The sequence below is a fragment of the Phalacrocorax carbo genome, chromosome 4, assembly GCF_963921805.1.
Source record: "Phalacrocorax carbo chromosome 4, bPhaCar2.1, whole genome shotgun sequence".
Lineage (NCBI taxonomy): Eukaryota > Metazoa > Chordata > Aves > Suliformes > Phalacrocoracidae > Phalacrocorax > Phalacrocorax carbo.
In genome coordinates this window covers 36,211,249-36,238,352 of record NC_087516.1, presented here as the reverse complement: position 1 = coordinate 36,238,352, position 27,104 = coordinate 36,211,249, and the positions used below count along the sequence as shown (strand labels likewise).

The 27,104-nt window shown below is 36.3% G+C and overlaps 1 protein-coding gene across 3 annotated transcripts; it reads right to left on the bottom strand.

Annotated features, from left to right (window-relative positions):
* Positions 1-817: 817 nt before the first annotated feature.
* PDLIM3 (PDZ and LIM domain 3) lies at positions 818-25,821 on the bottom strand. Of its 3 annotated transcripts, XM_009510765.2 has the most exons (8): positions 25,574-25,821; positions 19,624-19,775; positions 17,885-17,969; positions 11,231-11,298; positions 7,617-7,880; positions 4,823-4,950; positions 3,604-3,715; positions 818-2,777 (listed from the first exon to the last, which is right to left on the bottom strand). In XM_009510765.2, the coding sequence occupies exons 1-8, from the start codon at positions 25,664-25,666 to the stop codon at positions 2,588-2,590; spliced, it is 1,092 nt and encodes a 363-aa protein (XP_009509060.1). In that variant the 5' UTR covers positions 25,667-25,821; the 3' UTR covers positions 818-2,587. The 3 variants fall into 3 exon arrangements, with proteins under 3 accessions (XP_009509060.1, XP_009509061.1, XP_064305663.1); XM_009510766.2 differs by lacking the exons at positions 7,617-7,880; positions 11,231-11,298 and adding an exon at positions 11,740-11,927; XM_064449593.1 differs by lacking the exon at positions 7,617-7,880.
* Between the last annotated feature and the right edge of the window lie 1,283 nt (positions 25,822-27,104).

Genomic DNA, 27,104 nt, shown 5'->3' with positions numbered 1-27,104 from the left:
CAGCTGAGAGGCAGAGTAGCATTAAGCTATCATTAAGCCATTCTTAAGCCAGAAGATAAAGCGGATAGGACTTTAGCTGGACACTTTGTGAAGGATTTGTGCCAGGAACCATTGACACTGAGATAACTGAGATTACTGAAATAAAGAATTTGGCCTTGAGCACATGGTAGAGAGAATTGCTATATATTTCTTTCACATTTAAATCTCTATATTAAATTCCCCCAGACTGAAGTGACTGTAAGATGAGATTTCCTGGTTTTCTCCTCTCTCCAGGATCAAGGATTTTAGAATCTGCATTAATGGAAAATCTTTGTTTCCTTCATGTTATATTGGTGTAAAGGTTTTCACATAGGTCAGTATTTGCAATTAGATAGGCTTACCTTCTAATTCTATCAAAATCATGTCCAACCTCAAACCTCTTAAAATAGCACAATGTGATGATGCAATACCACTGAACTTTCACCAAAGTTTTGGCATCAAGTCATATTCTATGACTTGTTTTAACCTAACGGTTCTTGTATCTACATTTCTGAGAGCTTCCCCACATTTTCAATGGGTATGTTTGGCCTGTGAAAGAGTGAGCAGTTTTGGGTCTTCAGTTTTGAAAGCACATAATCTCCCTTAGTTTTAGAATGCTAGTTTTGCCAAGATTATATACTCAAATGCCTAATATAAAAATTGTTTCATTCTTGCCAGCAGTTTGATAAATCCGAAGCATACTCCTCTGTCGGGCTGAAAATGCCAGACTTCTATTATTGTCAAGTCACTTGACACTCACACATTCTAATTTTTCATACCAGTTGAAAAGAAATACAGATTCTTTATCGTATGTAGTAGATTTATTTTCACCGTCAGTTACTCCACAAAGCAATGAACATTAAGCAAATATTTTAAAACACCAATGACATTTTAGGTTTGTAAAAATAGACATTATGTGCACTTTCACTTTCAAAAGGATTTTCAGATTTATTTTATGGGCTTTATCAGTGGAAAAATGTAAATGCTACACATAGCCTCCATGATATATGAAAAGCGAAATTCTGCTTTGTGCCTCAAAATAATTCAGGAACTAACCTTTAACTGCAACACTTTTTAATGTCTGCTTTTGACATGCAGACATAAATTATAAATGCAGTGATATACACATTTTTAAAACATTTAAATTCTGAAATACTACTTCAGGACATTTTGAAGTCTTTGAGTATGTGGACTTTGGGAGTCATCTGAATTTTTAAAATTAATTTAAGTACGTAGAGTTTCTTATTTTGATTCCACGTTCTTTTAGATTTTAAGCTTCTTACATACTTTTCCAATTCTACAATATAAGATTGTTTGCCTCTGAGTTGTTAATTTCTGCTGATCTTGTAGACTTGATATAAAATTCTGTAGATTTTTCTACTTTAAAGTGGGTTCAAAATACCCCAATAAATAATTTATGAATTGTGTTGATATTTTATGAAAATGCTAAGGTTCGGTTTGTCACTCAGGTGTGTATATGCAGCTGGCAGATACCTGAAAGCAATGTAGCCCTTAAAAGGTTTCAGAAATTTATTTAAAAACTGTATTCTTTCAGCCTTTCTTTTTTCCTTAGGACTTCACCAGGCTTGTTATAAAAGATCTTTCCTCTGAGTATTTTAATTAATATTTATTTTTAAAGTTGTCCAAGTTTTAATTTACCAGCCATAAAGATATTATTATTATATTTTCCAATTGTTTTATTATGGAAATTGAAAGATGGAGATGCAAAAAACCAGTACCATTTTCTGCAGAAATGTTTTTACGTTTACTTTCATTCTCAATTTGCAGTGAGTTCCTATTAGTGTGGGTTTTTCCCCTCCCCCCAAAATGTATGTGTCCATGCTTCAGAGCAATTTTCTGCTAAGTGATGTGAAAGCTGGTTTCCTTGGAAATCATTAAAACAACGTGGAACTTCTGTTTTGCTTCTTACTAAACAGTCTTTATTATACCAGCCATTTTATTGTATGATTTGATACTTATTCCTTACCACAGTTGCTGCATCAGAAAATTAAGTCAACATAACCCCAAAGTCAAAGCAAAGTAAGCAAAAATCTATTTTTGGCATACATTAATGGTAGTTGAATAATAGATGGTGGAAGCAGACACGAACAACTGCTTGTTTTGTACTATCCATGTAAAACTGCAGCTTTTCTAATGATCTGTCAAGTTTCTACATTTGTTAGGGCCCAGCCTGTAACACTTTGATGGCTTTGGTGTTTGCACACATAACTAGTAGATGTTAAAAATAATGTCTTGATTACAGCACTTATGTATATACTGTAGTAATCATGTAAAACATCAGCTGTTTCACTTTTTTTATTCCAGTACAGTTTAGTTTATACTTCCTTGAGTTATACTGGCAACTTCAAAGATAATTTTTTAGCAGAATTTTACTGGTATAATATGCTACTGCTGGCTAATAGGGACTTCCACCTCCCTCAGAATCCCACAAGAAAAGGTTTAAAAGCTGCTATTTTGTAATCAGGCAGAAGTCCTGACACCTGTACTGCAGTTCTAAGCTGTTAATGGCGTTTTGTGTGCATGCATATATTTGTGTGTTAATGTAAGACTAGCATTTTGGGTAAACAGTAACTGCTTCATACCCCTCTGGTGGCCTCATGCGAGCTCGTGCATGAGCTTCACAGTATAGTTGGCCCTCCACAAAGAAGTAGCCTTTTTGTTTCAGGTTGAGATTGCAGTCAGAGCACACAAAACATTCTGGGTGCCGGTATTTGTCACGTGCCTTCACCACTGTTCCTCTATATGGAAACAATGAAAAGAAAAAACTGATTAATTAACGTGAATTTAAAGTGAGAAGAAACAACCGTATGACACAGAGTAAGTTCTAGGTTTTTATCTTAAGGCTTGTAGGTTGTTCATCTGGTGGTTTTGCCAATTACTATATAATTTAAGGTTGGAAGCTGAGTTTGAGTGACATAAAATGCCGTACAGTTGATCACAGTTCAATAGTTCATTAGAAAACTAGAGTTTGAAGAATCATGTTAGTTTGGTTACAACACAGAAAGTACAGTATAACTTAACAAAATAGTGTCAAACTAGGTTTAAAAACCACATTTCTTTTCCTCAGTGACTGTGTTCTCTGAGCTCACCATTATCTGTGTTCTTTGCTGAAGTTAGTGATGTCATTCTGACAGAAATCTGGCAGTTTTAAGAGAGGCCCACAGAGCTTTCTGGACACTCTCCATGGGCTGGGAGAAGGGTGCTGTATGCTACCAAGAAACTTTTGAGAATTCACATCCTGAGACAATGCAGCACAAGTAGCTGCTGGTTTCATTATGTATGTGTTAATGATTGACTTGTAAAAGGTCCTGAGAAACCTTAATTAAAGCCTTGATGGTACATTGTCAAAGCTGAAATAGTCTGTATGAAAAGTGTCTAAGGTACAGGTTAATAATTTGGAATTTAGAGCAATATATTTTTATATCTCTGCTCTGTAGAAGCATTTTTCTACTAGTGCAGATGGAGACCGAGACCATCACTTGGAGAGCATTCCTGTAGTCGTGGTGGTGTTTGGGGACCTGTGCTTGAACTAGAGATTTCTAAAACTAAAAAGAAACAACTTACACAATCCCATTCCCACACTTGTCGCACAGTGGCACTTTCTGGACACCAGGCATGGCAGTAGGTATCTTTGTTACAGGTGCTTTCACACTTCTTGTACCCACAGGGCGTCCATCTGAGAACCAAAACAATCCTGTTATGTACAGGCTAATAGAAAAGCATCTGCTGCAGTTAAATACTATTCCGGCACATACACTTCTGGATGTATTTACAGACTTTCACATATATCAACAAACAATGAAGTTTCTCTACAGAAGTTGAGTGGCCCAGATTCCACCTCTTTGGAATTGGGAAAAACACTGTGTCGCTGTAGCCAAAAAGCAAGTACATGAGTCATTATATTTGTAGTGCTTTCTGTGTCACAGACATCTAATTCCCTGATAGCACGTCTTGGATATAGCAGGAGAGGGAGAAGGATTTGGCTTTAACATAGCAACATAATGTAGTCAAGAGCTATTGTTAGAAAGCTGCTTATTTATATAACTAACCATACAACAAATTGGGAAAGATTAGTAACATGATATGAATACAGAATTATAGCAAAATACAAGAAAATGCCAAGCAAACTCCCCCAATGATATATGTAGACAATTAGACATATTTATCCCTTCTCTGGTAAATATTGATATATAGAAAAAAATTTAAATATTTACCTTTTATGTTAACTTTGGTTGTATTTTATTCTTTACAATTACTGTAAATATAACAAACTTGCAGCCTTTAGTAATGTTATTTTCAAAACTTCTTCATTTGAAGGAAATATGACTATAAATTATATTGTCCTCTGTAATTTTTGTTTAGAATGAAGAAGGGATGGGTAAAACTTATTTTAGGAGTTGGTTTAAATTTTTCTTTTGCTGGATGTGGAAGAGAGTGTTTTCTTTCTTGGTGTCATGAGTATATGCAGTTTGTCCCAAAAACTTTCCCACATAAAACTTTTTATCATTCAGTTAAAGTCAACTTTGCACATTAACAATCTTAAAATCTGAGAAGAGTCTCTGAAAAATGTGATTAACACCCTCATTTTGTTCACACAGGAGATTGGTAGCTGTAAAGCAAGGGGGAAAATGTTAGGAGGCTGCTGTCTACCTATAACGTTCAGAATGACTTGGGCTTTAGAAATTCTTACAGCTCTGCTTTCTCATATTTTCTTTTCTGATTCCCCTTTCCCACAAACATTTAAAAATGTTTTGAACAGGTAGAATATGTCATTATTAACCACCTTCCTCGGAGACTAAATTCTGGAGCACCTTAAAGGAGCCAGACTGGCGAGGTTGACTGGGCTCCTCCTGGTTGGCATGCAGCATCTTGTACACGTCAGACTGAGGCACCGAGTTGGGAGGGGGGTCACTGCATCACAGAGAGGAAGAGCAGATAAAACAGTTTAACAAACGTAACTTTACAGCAATAGCTCTACCAGGCATAGACTATGATTCAGGCAACAAACATAAAGACAGTGTGTTTCTACAAGTACTGAAAGACTCTTTCTTCCAGGTAGCACTGCTTTGCATAGCCTCCTTTTGATCTAAAAGGTGCCGGGGAAAAAATAACCTGTGCAATTGTTACAAAAATAAATCTACAAACTCATGAAAGTATTTCCATAAGTAGCGTTCTGGCTCTAACGGCATTTGGAAATAGGCCAGTACCTGTGTTTAACCTCAGAGCAGTTGTATTCCTGTAATCACTGCTGTGTTCCCAGGTGCTCCTTGGTACGATATCCAGAAGTCCCATTTTCACAGCAGCTAGCCTCAAGAATGTTGTTAAAATCACAGCACATATCTTTACATAAGGTCAGCCAAAACCTAAGCAAACAAACCTTTTGGGAGAATATCATGATGTGAAGGTGTTCTTCCTTTTCTAAGTTGGCTAGATTGCTAGTTAATACAGTGATTATTTGGCTAAGATAATTGTTACTTATTTAACTTATGGAGATGACAAAAAAGAGTGAAGTACATATTACGTAGTAGGAAGCATTGTAAGGTGAACATTCATGAATCAAAATTCTATTTCTTAATTTAATTAGACTGGGACATGGCTTACTTTTTGTAATGCCAATTTTATGGTAAAATTATAAAGTAAATTATTGTCCAAACAGCAGTTGATGGTTGAATTTCCAATGACCCATAAGCCAAAGATTTTACCAAGAATTTTTCATGTATTTTAAACAGTGCTGAATGTTTTATCTTGATCATGACAAATAACATCCTAAGTAGTTGAGAGGAAGAGTAGGTGACTGTATGCACTGGCAGGAATTAGGCTGAATGAGTGGCATCTGTAAATTTCAAACTGCTACTGGGACTAGTTGGAAAGGTCCAAATTTACTTCAGTGAAGTCTGTTATCCCACTGATATATACATAAATGTCCAGTGTAAATTTTCTGTTACAACTGGCCTCCTGCTGTCTGTTAAACCTTAGATAAGTTTGCACTGCAAATAAGCAACTAATTCCACATGGAATTAGACTGGATTTTGCTTTATATGGTTTGCTTTGTTTCCCAGGGTAACATGTAAGCTGTTGACTGACACAGTAAGAGCAGTGGCGGTTGGGCAGTGACTCCTGTTGCTTCTGTTAATTGTTTGCATCTTCATCAATCAACAGCTGTCTTTAAGCTGGTGAAGAAACTACCACTTTCTTCTCCTGCCACAAGCTTTTAATGAATAGGGGCTTAGTTTTTACAATTCTCACCAATGGCTAATTAAACCCTTGATTGTCATCTCTGTATTAAAATATTTCTAAACATCAAGCAAGTGATAATACAATTACATACAGAAGGCAAAAAAACAGACACAAAGGTGTGAGATAACATTTCTAAATGCCTACACAGTAAAACCCAATCCCTCAATAAAAAGACATTTCAAACCCATGTAGAGATCCAGTTCTCAAACTGGGAATGTTGCAGGCATTGTGAATTCTGATTACTCTAGGCTTAATCCATGATTTCAGAATAAAGGAAAAGCAATTTTTTCTTCTATTGTTCTCTAAATGCTGTGATTGAGGAATAATATTCACGCCATAGAGTAACATCTCTCTGCAAAGACTTCATGGACTATGGTTTTCTTTTCATCAGGTAGGGTGAACTTCAATACTTCTATATAAATATGATTTTTATGGTTAGTAACAGCCCAGTTCTGCAAGGTGCTGAAGAAGGCTCATTGGTGCCAGTGATTATTGCTTATTTAAAATATTAGTAATTATTATACACAATTTAGTTTACATCATACATATTATGTATTATTAACTTAAGTACTGTTGTAAAACAGAAAAAGTTACTATTATGCAAAGGTAAAGATAAAGCAATGCAAACGATAGATTGTCCCTTGAAAAAAATAGAATAGTGCTTTAAAACTCTATTGTATAATCATCACTGTTATCCAGATACTTAAGGTTCCTACCTGACTTTTAGTCATTGCAATGGATAAAATTCATAAGTCAGAGATGGATTAGTAGGCCTACAAAGTCAATTCTGGCTCCTTTTGGGCAAGAGCTGGTTGTACTCAATGAGTTGTCCTGAACGGCAGTTAAATATTTCAAACACTATAAACACCTACATGATTTCCTAAGCTTCATAACCAGAACTGCAAGAGCTGAAATAAATTTGAGTTAATAACAGTCTTTTATTAATTATTATTAACAATAGATTTTTAAATATGTATTTAGGATAACAATAATGAATAATTTTGAATTTTGGAGGGAATCAGAATCTTGATTTGGAGTAGTCAGCCAGCTAACAGTCCAGGTAGTATAATCAGTTTTTATTTATTAGATAGCTACAAATGTAAGATAATTTCCTATGAAATATTTATTTGATAATTCTGAAAGACTCCTTTGATACTTTGGGTTAAAAACTGTAAATTACTAATATTTTAACAAATATATTTAATGGCTTTAAATGAATTAGGTTGTCTATAACCCTTTTACCCATTTTCGTAGAAACAGGGTGGTATTATGATGCTCATGATTTTTGGTATGTTCTAAATTTCTATATTCATAAATATTAAAGATACTGCTCTAATTACCTTATAATGGGTGTTTCCCCCAGAGCTGTAGAAACTTGGCCTTGCAGTGTTTCCATGATATTGTCATCTGAGTACAACTGCATAGGTGTGTTAAACTGAGCGTGCACAATCTTGACACCGGGAAGCTCCATTTCCAAGGGAATGTTAGGGGCCATCTTAGACACTGCTTTCAGCTCGGTGGGGCAGATAGAGCTAACCGTGCTAATTGAAGAGGGGGTACTACGTCCACTGCCACAGTCAATCCCCGAAGGAGTGCTGCATCCACTGTGTTAATAGTCAGATTACAGAAGAGTGTGCAATGCATATTGGATTATAGAGAATAAAGACAAAAGTACAGGAATACAGTGATGTTAACAGGGCTGGAGAGTTTAAATAGAACAGATACAGAAGAGCAAAAGTACAGAAAGTAGAGAAAAGCAAAAGTACGTGTATTCTTTCAAAAGTATTTCCCTGTAAAAGGTATCAGTGCCAGTTTTAAAGCAGTCCTTAAAATTCAGGCGTGCATTTTCTTTAAAGATAGAAACAATTCTTTGATAGATTGAATAATTAAGAGCATAATATTACTTTACATTTTTAATGTTAGATTTTATTGAGGAGTAATTAAGCCTCCCTAGAATTCTTTGTTCTAGGTGAGTAATTCCTAACATCTACGAAAGGGTAGCGTGCAAAGGTTACGTGAGTTGTCCATGTCAGTGACAGAATAAACACCTGCAGTACTGGAATCCTAGGCACATCATTCCGGTCCTGTACCTCATAACCCTCTTAGACCACTGTTGAAGAGACTACTATAAAGTAGTGTAAAATAATGAATGTGACATTTCCTAGATTTCCTTAAATTGTGCAATAAGATATTTACTAATCTTTTAACATCAGTTTAACAATATATTTCATTTTTTGAGTATTTTTGAACATTTCAAAGAAGAAGAGATACTAAACCAGACAGGCATACTTTTGCATTTCTAAATTACAGTGTTTCCAGCAGAATGTAAAGTGGTCCTTCACAAGAACAATGGATATGCATTCAGAGAATTAATTCTACTGCTTTTGAAGTAGATTTTACATCTAATTTGTACATAATAGAAAGAGGTACAGTTTTTCAGAAATATTAATGTTGCTTGATGTTACTGAAGTAAAGTTACTGCACATCAAATTGACATCTCTGAAAAAGGATTAGTAAAATAATATAAACATTAAGGCCAAAGTCTCTTTCAGTGTCACTATTTTGAACACTTCAGTCTCTTCTCCATAGTACCTCAGAGGCTTTCTTTGTTACGGGATATTTCTTTCCTGTTGCTGTGTAAGAGCACATATCCCAGTCTTTCCACGGTTCATTGGTTGCCATTGATATGACATTCAGAACTATGAGGTCATAAATGCTTAATCTCTTTCCTCCAATCTGCATATCAGGGCTGTGGTTAGTTCTTTTGAAGCTGAATGATTCTGTGCAAATCTGGGAGAATACCTTATTTCCCAGTTTGATGGTACAGTAATCTGCCCAGTAGCTGCTCTTGAGTGGAGAAGACGACCCAAAATTCTCCCTTTGAATCAGAGGAGAATTTGTGTAGGACCACTTTCTCAAAAATGTAAAAAGAAATATGTATTCTACCATCAAAAACATACCAAAAGAGAGCTAATTCCAGAAATCGTAGGCAACGCTTAAAGCAAAAGTACAGTTCTGCATCATCACCTAGCATGAGCCAGCCAAAAAATTCACACAGGAGCTACTTAGAAATTTGCAGTCTTTTCTTTTAGAAGAATCAAGACCACCTTTAGATGCTGTAGCAGAATAAGTTTTGTCAGTGCTGATAGTGTTAGAAAATGGAAAGTAGCAGGAAAAGGCTAGAAAAAGCACAACTCGAGATGAGCAGCCAAAGTAATGTTAAAGCACAAGAAATTATAAGTAGAAATAAAATATAATAATCTATTAAATGTAATTTCCAATTAGTTTTGCCAGAGTAAAGTCCAAACACATGGCTAATGTCAAACCCAATAGCTCAAACCCACAGGCCAGAATCAGCTCTTCTTTTAGTCAAAGTCATATTTCGCCTCAGCTCTCTGTCCTAAAAGGGTATGTGCAGTCTAGGTGGCAGTTTGGTTTTTGCTGTGTTTAGCAAAGGGTATGTATCGATCCAAACTGATTAAAACGTAGCAGACAAACAGTGTCACAAGCAAGGTTTTGTAGACGTAACACCCCTCTGTCAGAGATGCTGCAGTCTGTAAGCACAGACCTGCCCAGCGACAGGACACCTGACAGACCTTGCCCAGCTAAAGTTCTGAAACTTGTTGCATTGCTGTCAGGTTAATTTTTGCAGTTTTTTTCCTCCCATCTGACATGCTGGAAAATGTCCATTTACTTCAATATTTTCACAGAAAATATTGTGTAATTGAGGTTTCTGAATTAGGAGATTAGGCTCTTGATACATTCATTTGAATCTCCATAAATCCGATTAAGTACCTGTAAATGTTACCTCGCGGTCTGAAAGTCAGTATGGGTACAGTACGCAAGGGCTGCCTACGGTTAGAGGCCATGCGTGTTTGCTAAGGTCTGTTTTGTCATTTATCCTCTATCAGCATCAGACTGCAAGGAGAGATGGGCACCTTTTCTCCACTGCGATGGTGTTCTGCATTGATAGTTCTTGTTCACAGAAGGATGGGACTCTATCCTACAGTCTCGTCTTTATCACTGAGGTGGTTGTAAAACGAAACACATCTCACAAGACTGATAATCCGTGTGAGATTTTCCTCTGTACACAGGAATCAATTATCATCCTGCTTTTCTGGAGTAGTTTGTCAGGCCTAAATGAGTATAATTAAAATGCAGGCATTGTAAACTTTCAGAATGAAATGCAGAACACTAAGTACACTGGTAAAAACTGCTACTGCTAGAAAGGATAAAGGGTGGCATCACAGTATATTGCATCACTCATGCGCTCTTGACCTTCCTTGCATTTTTAGCCACAGATTTTGCATTGCTTTTTCCCCTCTGTATTTAATAATGTCAATAATAATAAGTGAGGCATTTCATCCCCAGTTACGACAGAGGAATATTACACTAAAATAATGGATGTAAATATATAAGCTTTTCTGCATTTTAGAGCTTTACGTGTCTGTGGCATCAGATAGTTCTCCTATTTTAGCTCTGCATATGGTTGCCTTCTGAATAGAGATCTGCTGAAAAGCAAACTTTAAATCTCTGAACGGCCTAGATGATACCTTATATTACTAGCTATCTTTGGTTTAGCATGTTAACAAATTGCATGTGTTTGCATTTGGATGGAAGAATTTCAGTGTGCCATAGATTTGTAAGTATACAGCACAGTATCTGATGCTACGCTGTAAACTGAATCAGGTTTGTGAATACAGTTACTTCAGACTTAAATCAGTATAACTGAGATGGGAGTGTGGACCTGCTTTCTTCTGGAAATAGAAATTTGAATTTCAAGCCTGATCTATGCAAGTCAACCATTTCAGTTTTTTTAATTTCAGGGTTAGGCTATACACTGCTATAAGTAAATTTCCAATGCATCAGTATGCTTTATTAATGTGAATGGTGAGTATCCATTAAAAAATAACACCATGCATCCAAATCGAGCACAACACTCAGAGTTTATAACCTGCTTCGGCCTGAGACTATGAAAGGTTTGGGCCGAATATTATGCTTGTGTTCAAAGTAGTTCATATCCTGTAAAGAAAAGAGGGTTAAAATAACTTTCTTTGCCCTTAAATGCTTATCTCTAGCTAAAACGTAGTTAACAAAGTTTTAAAGTCGTAACCATGAAGTAACCGTGTTTGGTCTGTACATTCCTGGTACTCAAAAACCAATCACTTTAGTGTTCAGAAACATTCAGAGTGAAGTGCAGTTGTAAGAGAGAAGGATGTTAGGTAGTGTGGCAGCCCAACACAGAGGGCAAATTTTAGCTACCTGCAGCCTTGCTACTACAGAGCTGAATGGATTGTTTTCTGTGTTGGAAGAAATTGCTTCATTTATCACCTTTTTTTTGGATAATCAATAAACTCCTGATTATCAGAAAAAACAGCAAGAGCTGGACTTTTTAATTGAAAACAGAACATATAGTGATATACGACAAATGACCATGTATTATAAGTAAATACCAGTACTCACTTTTGTGATGAGTTAGGAATGAGACCCCTCAGTTGTCCATGAAGCGCATCTTGAATATTGCCAGATGAATACAGCCCAATTGGAGAATTATAGGAGGAGCTCACTACCTGTCTTTTGTCATCAATATTTGCTGCTGCAACAAAAGGCTGGGCCCTTCTGTTGTGAGCTGTACCAATAGGCTTGAATTCCTGTACATGATAGGCAGACAAAATACACAAAGCTACAATGCACACCAAAGCTAGTAATGAGTAAATCTGACAACATCAGTATTGTTAATCTCTGCATTTTTTACTTTTGCGACTTTGTTATTTTTTAACTGGTGCGAGCATACTATATTTTCCCATGAATTTTCTATACTCTACTTAAGCCATACACATTCGGAGACTACTACTTTCCTGCCTCAGGGCAAACAGAGGGCATTCCATGTTTGTAAATAGTGTGCAGCTTTAAGAAGAAATGGGAGGGATGAGTATTATAGTAACCTGTTGTATTGTCCTCTAGCTTTTGCACTGTTCATGGTCTTCTTTTAGAATCATTTGATGTCTAGTTAGCTTAATTGCTTTGCTTTAGTGCTAATCTCTGGTTTCTGCTTTTTTTTTTGTCACATACTGATGGAGGGACTCGCAAAAGTATGAAGATTTTATTGTAAATGTCTTGCCTAGAAAACACATAATTTTTAATGCTTCTTTCAACTGAAGTGGTCTTGAATGTACACCAGCTTGAGGACATTCTTCTGAACTTATTCCATACTTTGAAGCACACCTGTGCAACAAAAATTGTGCTGCTGTATACCTTAAAGATAATGTGAAATCACCATAAATAAGTAAAACCCAGGAATGGGTAAATCGGATATCATTCTGCCTTTTTATTTCTGGAATACGATTTTGTTTATTGTTGGCCCAGATAATTTCCTTCAGTTGCAGAATTCATAGGGATAAGATCTGGAAACAAAATCCCTGATGACCTTTCAGATAACTTAAAATGTTATTCTGTAGTGATTGGCCAGGAATGGTAAGGACTGTGACTGTGTGAAAATTCACTTATTTGGATGTGCATATTTAGTACAGTCTCATTTGAGTCCATGTCAGCTCAGGTCCGTTCCTAATTCACAGAAATACAGACTTTGGAAAAAAATAGTGCCATCATCTGCTATCTGCTGAGGGTTTTTTTTCTTTTTCTTCTGCGCTAGTGGGTGAAGAATGTTGGCTGCTGTAGTCCATCACCTTTTCCTGATGTCCTGCTGCACTCTTTGGAGGCAGTACTGCGAGAGCCCTTGAACTTTCAGCCTGATGGAGTAAAAAGCTCTTATTCCTAACAAATAGGTTTCTATAGTCTGAACTGGTCTCTTCTTTAGGACTGGATCCTGTAATGTTAATATAGCACAGGTCATTTATACTTCAGTTTTCATAGAAACCTTTGCCAATTCTCTGATTTGGCTTTGGTTTTGAGTGTGATGGCTGTACTAGGAATATGTCTACAATACTGTAGACTGTTGCTGTATTTATGTTGCTATCCCACTGTGTCATATGACCTGTAGACAGTCTAAGTTCTGATACTGCTGAATGAGATTTATTTCAAATTGTTGAAGCTTGTACCTTAGATTCCAGAGCTTTTGGCTTACTCACTATGTACAGTTTATGCTGTCTGGTATTTACTATCACATATTTTTAATGGTGACATGCCCAACATCTGCAGGTATAAAACTATTCAGGTGCAGCTGTGGTCTTTCACTGATGTCTTGCAAGCTGTACAAACGACTCTCCTTGTTCTGCTAAATAAAACTCTAAAAAAGTGGTTTTTTTGATGCAGAAATGCATTTTAAAAATTCACTTATACTTTAGGAATGTTAGTAGAATTTCCAATTAGAACAAATACAGCCTATTACCAAAAACCAAAATAGATATTTGAATACTCAAATCCACAGAATAAATCAAGATAATAAGAGCAGATTAGATAAGCATGGACATATTTTTGACATCTGTGGATTTTTATTAATTACTCAGAGCATGATTTCCTTTCTCAGACAATATCAAGTCTCTGTTCAAAGTTTTGGTGAATAATTTATAAATATTATTAAAACCTGAATGTGAATTGGCCCTTTTGCTTTCATTTAAAACAACAGTTTCAGAAATATCTTTAGGAACAGACCTAAAGAAAAGTCATGGTTATATAGAATGTGCAACCAGAAAATGCAAACAGTAAAAAGCAGTTTTATTAAATGAAAATGTTTAGCGGCATTGCACTGTAAGAAGCTACTGAAAGCAGCAATCAGATGAATGAGCACAAAGATATTACTTGCAATTCCTTATTTCTGTCCGATAGAACTGGGTTGCAATTAACAAAATGTATTAGTAAATGGAAATAATCTACTAGTGTTTAGGATCATGTCTGCTTAATGAAAGATATTAATGTAAAAGTATTTAAAATTCATTTAAATCCATGTATGATACAATACGAACAAAAACAATTATGAACATTCTAATTTCATCCCCCTTTTTTATTTCTTGTTGACAAATGAACAGCACAGAAGACAGGTGGCACCATCGTAGCATGTTTACAACGACAGTTGTGAAACAAGTATTTGCAGTTAGTTAGACTTAAATTGTTTTCTTTTCAACTCATCTATTTATATAAAATGTCAGTGACAGAACAGACAGCAGCAAAAATAGTCCAGCTCTTGTGTTTGTTTGATCTCATTGAATCTGTGAAAAGTCCTCCTTTAGTTCAAAAGCTAAATGAGAACTGGAGGTTGTTGAAATTCCTAATCAGGAATAATTGAGAATTACAGTTTTTAATGTCTTCCCCCCTCCCCCCCCCCCAGCTGACTGATGTCCTTTTTGCAGGGCTAACTACACTTTGCATTGATATAGGTATCAGGAATAGAATGAATGTAGCCCCCAAAGTCTGTCAAAATGCATCCAACACGGACCATATGATGGCATTCCTTGGGGATAATTGCTATGACAGTACACAGATGTTACATTTTGGAGATATCATGTGACTAAAATCTTCATCTCTGAAAGCTGTTATGGAAGAGGGGGGTAGGTCCTCAAAACTAGACAAGCACAATTATATTGTTTCAAAACTTGATTATAATAGTTTCAAAACTTGATTATAACTTAAGTCTTTAGAACAGTGGGTTTTTGTTTTTGGTTTTTTTTTTTGTTTGTTTGTTTTGTTTTTAGATTTTTGTACTTATCTATGTGTATAATGTATTTGTATCTCCCAGGAATGTATAATGTCTTTCATGGCTGAAGGCCTCGTCACACTGAACCAAATGTTCAAAGTCAAAGAGAGAAGCAAAAAGCCAATATAAAAACATTTCAAGAAATTGTGGCAATGGAAACAAATTCATTTTAAATTATGTTAAAGGGATTGTAACTGAGAAAAAATTTACAGGTCGTAGTATTTTTTTACGATACTATGTTGTCTACATTGACAATAGAGCAGAAAGGATTTAAAAAATATTTTTTATGATAGTTTGCCATTTAGATTATTTTATTTTCTTTTCCTAATTATATTCTTTGAGAACGTTATGTTCTAAATTGCTTTTATACAGAATATGATGTGATTGTATTAGTAATATTTCAAGTAGTCTATAATTTCTTGTTATTTATCCATCATGCTGTAGGTTGCTCCAGATTAACAAAATTAGGTAGCTGTTTTTTGTGTGGGAATGTGTGGCTTTCAAGAGCAGCTCTCAGTCAGCCACTGAGATTGCTGTAAATTATTTACTAGAGTTGTTGCTCAGTTTCCTCTTCCCAGAGGAAAAAATAGTGAGAGCTTTCATTGCGCTATGACAATTGTCTATATCAATCTCCAGGTGACTCTTTGGGGAGTTGACTCAGCCTAATGCAGGAGTTTGCTACAGTGTAAAGGTTCCGTGTTCCATAGCTGCAAGCAGGCACAGTATTTAGTTGTTTATCAGTTTTCACATAACCAACTCCAAGCATCTGTAGAATAATTATCATTCATTTAAGTGAAAGTAAGCATTCTTTGGCTAAATATTTGGCCAAATGGCTGAACAATTTAAAACGTGTTTTACTTTAATTTATAACTATCTCTTACTAGCATACAAATAGAAATTAGATACTTACCAATAAGACTGTGTAAGTCTGCTTTTATTATTATTACTTAGTTGGCTTATAATGTATTTTAAATTATTGACTTCCCTTTGTGAAACCTTCTTAGTGAACTTCAGAATGTCTATCTGGCAAGAGTGAAAAAAAATCTTACATTTATAACATCTGTGACCTTTTCAGTAATTTTAATTATTATATTAATGAAGGAAATGCTTTTTATAGAACTCCATTTCTGCACACCAGTGAATGTGTGCAATTCTTTTGGATAAAAATGTTTTACATTTGAATGAATACTATACTGCTTTTGGGCTTTTCTCCATTTGTCTGGGCTTCAGTACTCCTGTTTATTGTTGGACTTCTGCAAACTCTAATATGACCTAAACAGCACAGGGTGTAGTTGTGCAATAATTTGTCATCTGACGTTAAAGAAACTTTGATACTGTACTGTTTTCACTACTGGTATACACACTGTTGGATCTTGTGTTGTGACTAAATATGCAGTAAAAATTTAATTTAAAATTTCAGCAATTGTAGAAAAAAAAGGCTTTTTTTTTTTTCTACAGGGAGATCAGAGCGATGGATGTTCTTGGATGGAAGAATTTAATCTAAAATGTAAATCATCCCTAGAATGGTTTAGCATATTTGTTTACAAGCATTGCTACTTTTGTAGCAATGTTATTTTGGAGCATGTTATTTATTAAATATACTCACTACTCCAGATTTTCCTAGAAAGGAAAGGGAAACATACTAAAATGGAGGTTGGCTATGTAATCTAGGAGAAACAGTTTTTCTGAATGCCCAGTGAGGACTGCTTTTCAATAGTCTGCCAAATAGCACTTAGTGAAATCTTGTGATTTATTTTTAAGTAACTATCCGTTTTAGGAATGTAGCTTTCATGAAAAGGGGTTACTCTCCTGTCCTACATGCCTACGTGGTTTTCTCTAGAACTTTTTAAGTGAATTTGTTCCCTTGTTATTTATTTTATGTACATCCTAGCTATTCCACCAAAATATGCATTTAAAATAGTTTTGTTTCCTTACTATACTATCTCCTACTATGTTATTTCTGATGAGGTTTGCTGCATCACTTAATGCAAGTTTTTTGATTGGAAAGAAGAGAGAGAACTGGACACAGAAGTCCCATGTTCATGTTTGTGAGTGTCTCCATGAAAGCAAAATTGGTGGAAATATTTATTGCATAGGATTTACTGAAGTGGAATCTGCACTTGCGTTTTTCTAGGATAGCACAGAATAAATACTTTGACATGCTTGCTTTGATCCTGGAAGGCCAGGATCAGCAGAATGCTCTTCCCTCCCCGCTCTTGAGAGAACAGCAAATGTTCAAGTAGATTAAAGAGGAATGACAAAGGAATAAAACACTAGTTGTAGATAGTTGCTAGATAATTAACTGTTAACAATACAGAGCCTTTGGCTCATAGATTTGCACAAGGGACTGGGTACAATTTTTAAGAGAGAAGAGGATTTTAATTAATTTGATTTGCTTTGCTCATAAACAAGGATCAAGACTTTTCTGACCACAAGTGGTGAATGGTTTGCTTATTGATCAGTACATGGTTTTTGTACAAATTCGTAACTTTCAGTTCTGTGGTGTAGCATAAATCTGTTATGGAAGTAAAGAGACCTAGTGTTATTGGATCTCTCTATTTAACTGACTTCTTTGTGCAGTTGACATTTATTCCTGATTGAAGAACTTCCTTATATGATCAAGGATGTCTAAAAGCATTAAAGCAACTTAAACCGTGTCAGAATAAAAGGAGATACTTTCTTTCCATAATAAAACTGTGGTGATATATACAGTTTTAAAGAAAAATGAGAATGTGTTGTAATTTGTTAATGTTTTGTTTCAGTTATAACTGAAAAATCAAAACCAACCAGTCAGATAAAATGATGTTCATATGTATTGTAATCATGATGGTTTGTATTAGCTTTAACTAGCAGATAATGGATGAAGTGCTATTCAAAGAATTTTAATGACCACAGGGAGATCATTTAGGCTGCAAAAAGGTGAATCGAAATGAGTAGGTAACTTTTAAGAATTCATACCTGTGGTTCAGCTTCCAAATTTATCTTGAAGGGGTGTGCTTTGCCATCTTCTGAAACTTGTGGGGACCATAACTTAGTTCCTGTCCTAGAAAGAAAGGCAAAATTTAAGTGACTCAAATTTCTATAGAGTTGTGCATGTCCCTGGGAAATATAATGGAGCTTGAAAATTTGCAGTTTGTTCTATACCTTTTTAATGTTTTGACATAAAATTACTTCAAGATATATAATGTGTGCTATATGCCAACAATATAGTAAAAGTGCATTTACTTTTTCAAAAATTACATTTACTATGAACAATGGGAAACCATTTTATAGGAGTTACCAAAGGCACAGCGAAATTAGTGCCTTTCTGACCTGAGCTGACCAAACCTTTGAGTTTTTAATGGTTGATAGAAGTAACGTCGGGTCCTCAGAATATTTTGCACAAATAAGTGAATATATTAGTAATAATCCTAAACCAGAACAATGTGAATTTCTTTTTTATGACAACAATGTCCATGCAAAGCCTGCATTTCAGTGTAGGAGGAGTTCAATCTAGGTATGCAAAGTATACGTGCAATTCTAAATAGAAGTTACACAGATGGTTCTTTCAGTCACTGAAGCAGAGATAACAAACATGCAAATACCAGTTACAATTCTGTCTTCATTGACAAAGCAAAATTGGGCAGCTAATTATAAAATAGTGTAATATTAATGTTAAATATCGATCTAGTACTGTTTGTTATATAAATACAAATATTTAGCATTTTTAAAATGTGTGGACATTTCATAGGCACGATGGCACTTATCATATTTTGAAAATTATTTCCTAGGAGAGTTGCTAAATGGCATATATCAATCTGTAACAGAACCTGGAATTAACTGCAGGAATTTTTTAACCATGGTATGTGCTCTAGTAATTAGACAATGCTCCTTCCAAAAAAGAACCCAAAAACCCCAAACCCTGTATTTGGAAAGGAATATTGTGGTCAGCTGTAATAAAGTGCTGTGCCTCCTTGAGGGCCTCAAGCGAATCAGAGCTGTCTAATTCTTGGAGACACCTGAAAGAGTGCGCTAGGTGATTCTCAGCAAAGACTAAGCTAACTCAGGAGATGGGGAGATGCTGGTTGTTTCTTTTGCCGGCTTTAGTGGAGAGAAATGCATGAAAAATTTCTGGACTCCTGCAGTTTAGGTAAGAGAGGGTTTTCTAGTTTTGTTTTGTTTTTAACATTGCTTTGAGAATCCTGTTTAATACATTGTGACCCCAGCCTTTGTCACCCCTTATGAAAATCTGACATGATGTTTCTTTCCTAACTGGGAGGACATACTAGCAGCTTTGTGATTGGGAGCAGGAGGCAATGATAAGCACTTGTGGCTGAGGGAGTGTTAGAGCAGAGGGTAATTGAACAGGTGATAGCTAGCTGAGGGTTTTGTTATTTCCCCAAAATATAAAGAACTGTTTGTCTGCTGACAGCAAACATAGGACTTGTGGACTCAACAGAGGGAGTAGGTGGTATGGTTCACAGCTCAGTAAATGTGGTGAGTAGCTGGAAGGAAATTATTCTTTTTGAGCCCATGAAGATATGTTCTGGGGAGTCTTGCCTGATCTGGAATTGATGAGGTAGGTCTGGGTGCTTGTAACTTCAAAGGTTTTGTGAAATTCTTCAAGCTATTTGAAATAGTTATATTGTATAATAGTTGTACTGTATACTTGGTTGGGTAGTATCTTCTTTCAGAAGCAAGCATACATGTACACATACCTCTCTATTTTCAAACAAAGCTGATGTGTGGCTGCTTTAATTCTCTCCTGGGCATCGTTATGAGTCATATTCTCTGTGCTTAGCCCATCAATAGCTACAATAACATCACCAGGGCACAGGTTGGCAGCTGAAGCCCTGCTTCCAGGTGTAATCTGAAAAAAATCACAAAATTTAACTGCTTAAGCACCATGCATACCTGAAAACTGATAGAGAAAATAAACTTCACCATCCTTCCCTATTTCCTATTGGGTTGGGGAGGGAGGGAGAGAGTGGGCCTGTAAACAACTATATGGTTGCTTATAAAATAAGTGAGTTCTTAAATCTGACAGCCCCTCTGTAGTACTATTGTCAGATCGCCATATAAATGCATTATTCATAATAACTTCAAATTAAATGGAAATTATCTTCATACTTCTGCATTAAAGAGTTGCCACTCTGATTTCTGTAGTTACTCTAACTTGTCTTTGAATCTTCCATCTCGACTGCTGTTGTGTAATTTGCTTGAAAAAGACAGTTAAGTTTTTCCCTTACAACTGCGGGCAATAGCAGAAGAATAGAACTGTTAAGAAATTGTGCTTCTTAATGTTCATGTGCATGATGTGCCATTGACGGAAGAATGCAGAAAGCCACTTGTGGTCTTACCACATTTAAGGACAAATACAGCACTTAGCGTGTTTTCTGCTAGCCCAGCCTCTCATGTTGTATCACTAAGTAATTGTATACATGCTAACAATACTGAAATGACATTTTTCTCTTTATTACTGTCTAATCCAGACCCTGAACTCCTTAAAGTGTGTAGCTTTAAGTCCTATTGCATTTGACTAACAGTGGCCCTGATCCTTCAAAGCGATGTGTGTGTGGCAATTCATACCTCACAGAAATGTACCAATGTCAGTGACATTCACAGAAATAGCCGTAAGCTTATCTTTCTATGCTTGCTTTTTTTCGGTCTTGTTGATAATCTTCTTGGTTAAAATAATTGAAATGCAACAGATTTTTGTTTTAAAATAACTATTGTAGAGGGGCCATGACCTTAGATACTACTAAAGCTTGTTCTAGGCCTTTATTTGTGAATGGGTGACTTCTCATACCGCCACACCATTTAAACAGGTCTTTGGTCACTGAGTGGGATTTAGGTCTCTTGGGTGTATATTGCCATTTTCGGTGACCTTTGACAACCAAAAAAGCAAAATGAAATTGATGGATGTGACACATAAGCTTCTGGAATTCAGCTCTTCTGGAACAGCAGAACAAAGGGGACAGCTTGGTTCATCTAAAATAACACTAGCTGTTTATTTTTAAGTAAATTAATCCCTGTGTGAAGGACAAAAATACTAATATAGTTTTACTTACCAGAGCAGTTCTCTGATGTGTGCCATGTGTGAAGTAAAAAATGTATTGGAGGGAATTTATCTCACTGTGGGTTCTGCTACAGCCTAAGCAAGTGCTATCTCAATTATTAAAAGTAATTATGGAGGTCTGGAAAACATGCTATGGAGATGTTCTTCAATTCTGATGTTTCCCAATTTTTCCAGCAGAGGAAGAGAGTAAGTTGCCAGTATACCTCCAGTATTTTCTGAACCCCAGTTATGGTGAACCTGGCAGACTTGTTGCCTCTGAAGGTGACAGTACTTACTGTCAGCATAGAAGTCAAATAGAAATATTCTTTCTGATATGTGTTGCACTGTATTAGTATTGAAACAATGGCAAAAATGAGCCAAATAGAGTAATTCTCATTCTCTTTCCAGCTGTCGATCTGTTAGGTGGGTCTGAATGCTCAAAGAACTTACAGTTTGTTTTCTGGGCCTTTTTTCTGCATTCCAGCAGGTAAACTTATTTCTGATTTCACTGCAACAAACTGCAATGCATGTGCTATTATCAAGCCAGCCAAACTTGTGGACAGTTGGAGACTTTTACCCTTCACCCTCCAAAGAATGGAGTTATATATTGTTTGCTTAACAAAGTTTTAAGGTGCCTGAATGATCTGTTTGAGTATGAATAGAGGAAGTCGTTCATAAATTGTAAGTCTGGAGTCTCCAAAATGTTCTGTGTCTCAAACTTCAACAGCTGTAAGTGTAAACAAACTACACTGAGATCACTTACATTATTGTAATAAGACAAGGTAGAGATATGATAGTGCTTCCCCCTTCAACCTGGAATGACTTCTGACTTTGCTTAGCATGTTGTGGACATGTGTGGAATGGCAAGCTGCAGCAGAAGTCTTAGCGTTTGAGTATGACTGTTGATGCTCCAATCCCAAAATGGGCAAAACAAGCCACTCTTGGTTCCCTCTTGCGTAAGCTTGCTTGAATTACCCTTATATAGGTTACTCTGTAGATTCTGCTTTTTACTTGCCACAACAAATCATCTGCTGTATCTGTGACATATCTCAGCAGTGTACTGAGATAATGATCCTGCCTTATAAAGTAGCATATTTGCCTAGCAGCTGCAGCTTGCTGCTAGCAGGACCTAACCCACTCTGTGTTGCTGGTAATAATGCACAATCCCTCAGATTTTCTTAACGTATTGTCATCAGCTGCAGTGATACCACTATATAGTTGGATGAGGTTACCATCATTTGGTGGGAGCATGGAGGGAAAGGGGCAGGAGTCTGTATTTCCTATTTCTTAGCTGAATTGATTATTACCAGGCTTCTGGGATGTCTCTGTTGAAGTCTTAATGGGGATGCTGAGCTCTACTTGCCCAGGCCTTCTAGGGTGCAGAACCGCCTGCCCTCATATAATCCTTTCCCTCATCTGCTCCTGGGTTTGATGGAAGGAGCTGGAGATCTGCTGCTAGGGTGGGGTAGGAGGAATACAGCAGGGTGCTAGTTCTTGTCTCCCCTCAATATTTAAGGGAGAAACCTTGACTGTTGCTTGTGGGGAAGGGGGCCAGACAAAAGTACTGCAGCCACATTTTATAGGTTGTGCATTGCAAGATCATACCATATCATGGGTATAATATTGTTATTGTGGGTAACTCAATAATGTCATACTGTTTCTTAAGGAACTCATTAGTGATGAATTAAATGTGTAGTGTGAACGCTTAGAATCATGACTGTAGTGTTTGTTGCTTGCTCACCCCTGCTGCATGAGGTAGATTCTACTGGTGCTTTGACAAAACTCTTGCCTTGCTCTTCAGGATGCGTCTGTATGGCACACCTCTTGCTCCTCTATCTTAGGTATCTCAGATCTGGATAAATGCAAGGATGTGTGTTGAACATTCAGATGTTGTCAGAGACTAGATAACTATCTAACCATGTGAGAGGCATTGTCCTCTATGAAACTTTGGAAAAAAACCTTCTCTGCATCTGTTAATAGGCTTGTGAAGCTTATCGTGGCACTCCATAAGTATTTCAGGCTCTGTGTTTTCTGAGGAGAATTATGAATGTCTGCTGGCAGAGTAGTTAAATATAAAATTGAGTCAATATAAATACTTGCATTATGGTCTGTAAAGCTTTATATTAAAATAGAACTTAAATCTAGACTTGATAATATTTTGCCATTCCCTCTAACCTGTACAAGTTTTAATTGTTTCTGTAATGCTTTATTCTAGATGACTTAAATTCTAGTATTGCATTCCTGTAAACTCTTAACCCAAAATGTTATCTTCTGGTCATATTAAACTGAAATTATTCAGTTTCATTAAGTCTAGGGTTTTGATCAGTTTCATTGATGTATTTTCTTTGCATCTGTGCTCTCTTTATTTCTAGTTAATTCATTGTTTCTGACCCTAATAGAATCTGAATATGTTTATTTTTAGTCCCCTCCTGTTCTTCCTACCCTCCCAGGGATCATGATCTGTGGTTTTTGCATTTGCTTGAAACAGTCAAGAGAATTGTCTTGCTTGGGAAATCGCAGATGGGCTTTTGAGATGACATCTGTTCTTTAGACAGGTGGATGATGATTTCCTATGTTGTCTGCCCTGGTAAAAGCTTTTTCTTGTTGAACAGGGAGTATATCGAACTAAAATAACACCTGTCCAATTATTTTATTCAAAGGGTGTTTAAAAATAATCTCTGTTTATTATTTTAAAGGCTAATAATTTCTTTTCTTGTCAGGCCAGTTAGGGCAAATGTGAATAGGCTGCTGGTGATACCTTTTATGAAAGAAACACCTAAGCCTGAAAAAGCAAGGCATATGAATCTTGCAAAATATTCACTACTTCTTACGGGGTACTAGATGAATACTTATCTAGCGACTCTTCTAAATGTATGCTGCAGCAAGGGTAGTAGTAATTTTAAATAAATCTACCATGAATGTTCTTGAAATTGAGCTAAGTAATTTTAAATATGTCATTTTTCCCTTTATATATTTTTATTTCATAGTTCTACTTGAAATGTGATTCTTTTATTTCTGTAATATGCTAGAAACCAATGGCTTCTGTCTTGTGAGGCACTTTGTAGGTATGAGTCAGTTGCAAAACCACTTATTCTTTTAGAAAGTTACATTTATACTAACATCCTTTGTTATTGCAGTTTTAAACTTTATTGTACTTAATTTAAACACAAAGAAAATACAAACCAGACACTGTTAAAATATTTTTCATTAGAGATAATGGAAACTATTTTTCTTTTGGAGGCCCATAAAAGGCAACAAAGGCCCCAAAACATCCAGAGGCTTTTTTTTTCTTTTTTATTCAATGTTTTTGTCTCTTGTTTCTCCAGAGGTTTTGCTAAGTCCTATAAGTATTTGTTATGAAGCTATGTTATGAAGCATTCTTATTTACTTCTGCTTAAAATAAGTACAATATTTTATGCTTATATAAATCTGGAATATTTGATTACATGAAATTAATTTTTACCAGTATAATATGTGAAAGGTTCGTCCTTAAAGTTTCTACAGACTCTTGTTTAGAACCATATTTACTGCAAGGCTTCACCAGTGGTATCCATCCTTCAAGGCTCTTGACGTTTATTTAATACCAGGCATAGTGTATATATTGAGTCATAGTGCAGGACTTTTTTTTTTTTTTTAAAAAAAGCGTTGGTGATTTGGAGGCTCATGGAACACACACTAGGTATGTCTGAGGTTCTGAAAAGCAGCAAAAATATAAGGAGAACTAATTCTAGTCTGAAGTGCATTGAACACAATTTTCAAAATATACAAATTATTAAAATACATATCCTGTCTTTTGAGTAGATCTATGTCTGTAGATGCAGGGCAGCTGACAGTGTTTTACATGCTCCATTCATCAAGTAACTGGTTTCTTAAATACGTTGTTATTAATAGCTCAAAATTCATGAAAAAATGAAGGCTCAGATCCTTACCCTTTATTAGGAGGTAAGGTAAATTGTCTGTTTCTAACTATGGCAGAAAACACCAACGAAAACACCAAACTCCTTCATATTCAGGACTGGATAACTTTCTAATAATTCACAGATTTAACATTTACGAAAGTGAACATTTACGAAAGTGAAAAACTTTACATATGTAAAAACAGATGCTGTTGCTTTTGCTGTCAGAACTTGATTTAATTAAACGAGAGTCAGATTAATCTTGTAAAGTTGGCACAGAGTTTGCACAGTACAAACTTCCAGACGTGAGGAGCTGCTGCCAAGTAGCCTTCTCCCCCAGTGATCACAGAAGCCAGTCATGAAAATTATAAAAGTGGGGTCTGGCCTTTAGTAGGCTTAAAACTAATTTTCTCATCTGAATTCCTGGGGAAATCATGGCAGAGTTTTTCTGCCTCCACAGCACTTAAATTCAATTTCTGAGGCATAAGTAGAAATGCAGGTAAAGTCTCTTAGACCAATAAAGCAATCCCAGAAACGTGTCACACAAAGCTTCCAAAAACTGTTAACATTCAGCTGGCTCTCCTCAGAACTAGCAGCTACTTGCTAATCTACTCACAGCTTTGCCTGCATCTCTGAACTCTAGGAAAGTAAAGGGCAAAAATCTGCAGTAACTAATAAAGGTAATAAATAAAAGGACATGGAAAGAGTACGTACCCTGGTTATGATTAAGGGTTGGTTAAAATCTATTCCTCCTGAAAGCCTGAATCCCCAGGGTGCTGGTCCTTGGAGAATAACGTTTTGTGGCATTCTGGGCAGGTTTTTCTTGGTTACTGTTGTTTTTCCTCAGGTCTGTGTGAGGAGCCGAGCTGTAGGAAGAATGGTGCTGTCAGTAGAGCACCTGCCGGACGGGGCAACCGACCTTGTATACCTCTTAGGAAGTTTTACTCATCCCACAGCTGTGGGCACTGCACTTTATCCGTGCTCTTTGGGTGACGTCAGCCAGTCCCTCAGCTTCTCCACCCACAGAGGGGAGTATCAAACTCTGACAAATAAAGCCTGAATGCTGGAAAGTTTACAACAAATACATCAGCTTTATCTGCTGCTTCAGCGTCCCCCTCAGCCAGACAATCAGTAAGCTGCAGGATGCAGTGTCCTCCTAGTTTCTTAAAGCAGCCCTTTTTCTCATTTGACACTGTGCTGATTACATTGCTGGTGCTTGTTTCAACTATTCAGTGCCCTGCTGCGACTTTTTATATGATTCTGTTTCATGCAAACAGAAATATTGATAAGGAAAGTTCCCTCTCAAGCTCTTGTTTTACATCTTGTCGTATTTGTAATGTAATAATTTATTGCACTACAAAGGCCTTCCAGCCCTTCAGCTGAGTTTTTTGGCTACAGTCACTTGAGACCATGGCATGCACCAACTCTAATGGCTTGAAAAATCTGGACTGATGTCATGCATATTTCTTACACTGAGGAAGAGAAATGCAGTATCAGTTGGTGATGTCTCGTCTCTTTGTAGAAACCAGCTTTCTTTTAAGGTAGTTCCAGATACCTTCTATTGGTTGTTGGTGTTACTGAATAAATACTTTGCATTCCTTTTGGTTTTCTTGCATCAGCTTGATCAGCTTTATTCTGACTTCCGTATCCCTTATATTTTCTTCAGAAAGAGAGGGAGAATTTTTCAGTGATGGTGTATGTGTTCACTCACTTTCTTAACATGTTACAGATTTCTCTTTATATGTGATATTAGTGAAGTGAAAATGTGCATGGGTAGTGTTCTTCAAGAATATTTTGCCCAAAGTTTGGCCTATTCTAGGATGGCATCTACAGCTTGCATCAGGCAGGATATTCCCCTCCCGCATAAGTCAACAGCAAGTCAGTGAGAGCTTGGAAAGAATAAAAACTCATGATAATTTATATTTTTTTAAATAACCTGTTTTTGTTCACTCCGTAAGCTTTCATTTCTTATGATTTGTAGCCTGCTTAGAAGAGTCTCTACAAGAAAGAGTAGTAAGTGAGCTGGAAGAATAAAATGCAGATTCATGCCATTCGTATAATTTCTGATATGGTTAATTTGTCTGTAGAATTTGGCTTCCAACTCTTACTCTGACTTGTTGAATATCGTTGTCTCTGTCTGCTGCTAATGTCTATAATTGAAGACCTTTTCAGTAAGATATCCTGAGTTTTGGTGGGAGTTGTGGTGGTTTTTTAGTGGTGTGGGATGTTTTTTGTTTGTTAGCAC

Bases quoted from the DNA above. Each gene is read 5' to 3' on its own strand.
- PDLIM3 (XM_009510765.2), bottom strand. From the start codon at position 25,666: ATGCCACAAAACGTTATTCTCCAAGGACCAGCACCCTGGGGATTCAGG. The intron at 17,970-19,623 runs GTATGTGTACAT...CTTTCTTTCTAG, and splicing joins CTTTGTTTGAAAATAGAGAG to GACAGGAACTAAGTTATGGT. The intron at 2,778-3,603 runs GTAAGTTGTTTC...GTTTCCATATAG, and splicing joins AAGTGTGGGAATGGGATTGT to AGGAACAGTGGTGAAGGCAC.